Consider the following 2,473-nt stretch of genomic DNA (forward strand, 5'->3'; position numbering starts at 1 on the left):
AGAGTAAAGCCTTGCACTACCAAACCATTTGCTGATGATTAAAACAATGACAATATATATCGACTATGATGTGACAAACACTTAAAATTCAAAATTTGGAACAAAGTTCAATATTCCAATTGATTTTCGCTTAATATCGTTTGGTTTTGATAGCCTTCTAAGCACAAACTAATGAATAGGAAGGAGGAGGTGGGATTATTAGCCGCCATATCCTTGAAAAAACAAGCATGGAGATTTGCCGTCACATCATCTCAAAATAGAATTCTCAAACATTCAAATTTCAATCGAAATATAGACTCCCCTGCTGAACTTAATGAAAATCATTACCCAACTAATGTCTTTGACACAGAGACACTAAAGATAGAGAGTGAGAGAGCGCGTTACTAGACAAAGATAAATAAAACATCGGACATTTAATATCAATAGAAATGGCAATGTGAGTTCAACTTTCAGGTGCAACACAAATTACTGGCCAATGGTAAATTTTCGAGTTCCATTTTGACATCTTGGTAGCTAAAATGATCGATTCCATGACTCTTAAGGTAAATGAGAAGGAAAGCTACATATCTCCTCTTGATACAAAAGGACCATGTTAGTACACTGGGTTGTGGGTACTCAGTACTTGGGAGGCGGATGTTGGGTAGGAAGTAAACCAAATCGCTTCTTTAGGAGAACTCTTTGCCTCGAGTATTTGTCATCAGGGGAGAATCGAGCTGCAATTGAGGAAAGAGAGAACATTAAAAAGACGTAGTAAATTATCTTATTAGATCATCATTGATAGTTTAACAAGCTAACGGAAAACAATAACACCATAATTTCCAATTATACCAGTGCACCTGAGAAAGTTTTACGGTTATTTTATTACTTTTTTGTTATTGAAAAGATGAAAAATCAATGTGAAAGTCAGAAAGATAGGTTTTAAAAGTTCTTATTTTCCAGTGAGCTTAGCTTGCTCGTTAGATATGACTTCCAATACTTATCAATTTAATGGCTCCTTAAAAGACAAAAGACTAAATAGAAATTTGGTTAGAAACAAAGTCTTTACTCAAAGATGAATCCCTAATACCGTAACATGTCACGTGGTACATAAATACATTGATAGTAGTAGAAAAAGTTTCAAATGAATAGTGGAGAACAAAGTCTAACTCTTCAGAGAAACTTTTGGGGATACACCATCAGCATAACGAACTGATAAAAATGCACTTTAAGACGAGAGATGCCTTCTTATCCTTCATTGTAATCAGATTAAAGTTTTAATAGCAATGCTTGCAAGGATAACGCAACACGCCAGTGTCTATCATTTAGTCAAAACATTTTGTCACTGTCATTCTGTCAAGCTTGAAAATATAGATTTTAGAGCCATACACATGCAATTAAAGGGCAAGTCTTAGTACAGTACAGCTAAGATATAGACCGATAATGATTCAGTCATTCAGATAAAATACCAGGATGAGCAGATTCTGTGGCCAACCCTAATGGTGATTCCTTCTGCATGCAGAAAAGCGAATGTTAAACAAACGCAATAGAAAATTTTTCTCTTCTTTTCAGTGAAGAAAAATGACAAGATGGTTAATCAGCAAAGAGGGTATGAAAAAGAAGAAACGTAAAATAGGCCTAGCAAATGAAAATGCATACAGAAATCCTTCTGAATAAGATTTGCCCCATATTATACACTAAATGTCATTCAGTAACTACAACAAGAAAAGTCAATTAAAATCAATTCAACTCTCAAACTTACTACTTATTGAAACTAGTAATGAGGATATTAAATATATATTTTTTCCAGGGCATTACGTGCAAATAAAACTGCCTGAAAAATAGTTATAGCAGTTTTAAGGATTAATATGTATATAAAGATGTAGAAGGTTGGGGGGGCGTGGGGGAAGCTAATTATATTCTTCCAGCATGATTCTCGTCCCAAACATTGGGATAATGACGAAGAAAATCAGAGCTTTGCATAAAAAACTGCAAGAATCGGGTCAATGAAGAGGCAGACCTTGGTGGTGTAAACTTTATCCCCATTTTCGTTGATGTAAAATTGGAGATACATCCTTACTGATACTCCTCCTGCAGCATGGTAAAAACAATCTTCAAATAAAGTATAGAGGAAAACTTAATAATCCAAATGAATAAAAAAACGCAAAGCCATGCCTTCAATACACAAACATCATTGATTTAGTTCACCTTTAACCCTAAAAACCTAATCGGAAAACTCCAATAGGATTGTGAATGTGATGTTTTCCAAGAGAATAGAAATTAAAGAACATGGATACTTTACCGGGGGATCTGCGGCTTGAGTTCTGAACTCTACGGTGGAGGATGAAAAACGGAAGGCCTTGTTGTTTCTAATTAGGGCTTTTTATGAATACCCCAACTACGCTAAGTCCGGTAACTTATAAATGATAGGGGTAAATATGTCCCTGTAGTGTTTACACACGAGGCACCAGAATAGGTTCGGGTATAATTACATTCA

The 2,473-nt window shown here is 35.1% G+C and overlaps 1 protein-coding gene across 1 annotated transcript; it reads right to left on the bottom strand.

The window, feature by feature from the left end:
- Window positions 1–305: 305 nt before the first annotated feature.
- LOC111377100 (H/ACA ribonucleoprotein complex subunit 3-like protein) lies at window positions 306–2,383 on the bottom strand. The gene is made up of 4 exons (XM_023000151.1): window positions 2,279–2,383; window positions 1,997–2,067; window positions 1,446–1,488; window positions 306–713 (listed from the first exon to the last, which is right to left on the bottom strand). Exons 2-4 carry the CDS (start codon window positions 2,048–2,050, stop codon window positions 616–618), a joined length of 195 nt encoding a protein of 64 aa, XP_022855919.1. The 5' UTR covers window positions 2,051–2,067; window positions 2,279–2,383; the 3' UTR covers window positions 306–615.
- Between the last annotated feature and the right edge of the window lie 90 nt (window positions 2,384–2,473).

This window comes from Olea europaea, unplaced genomic scaffold (genome assembly GCF_002742605.1).
Source record: "Olea europaea var. sylvestris unplaced genomic scaffold, O_europaea_v1 scaffold16051, whole genome shotgun sequence".
In the NCBI taxonomy this organism is placed as follows: Eukaryota; Viridiplantae; Streptophyta; class Magnoliopsida; order Lamiales; family Oleaceae; genus Olea; species Olea europaea.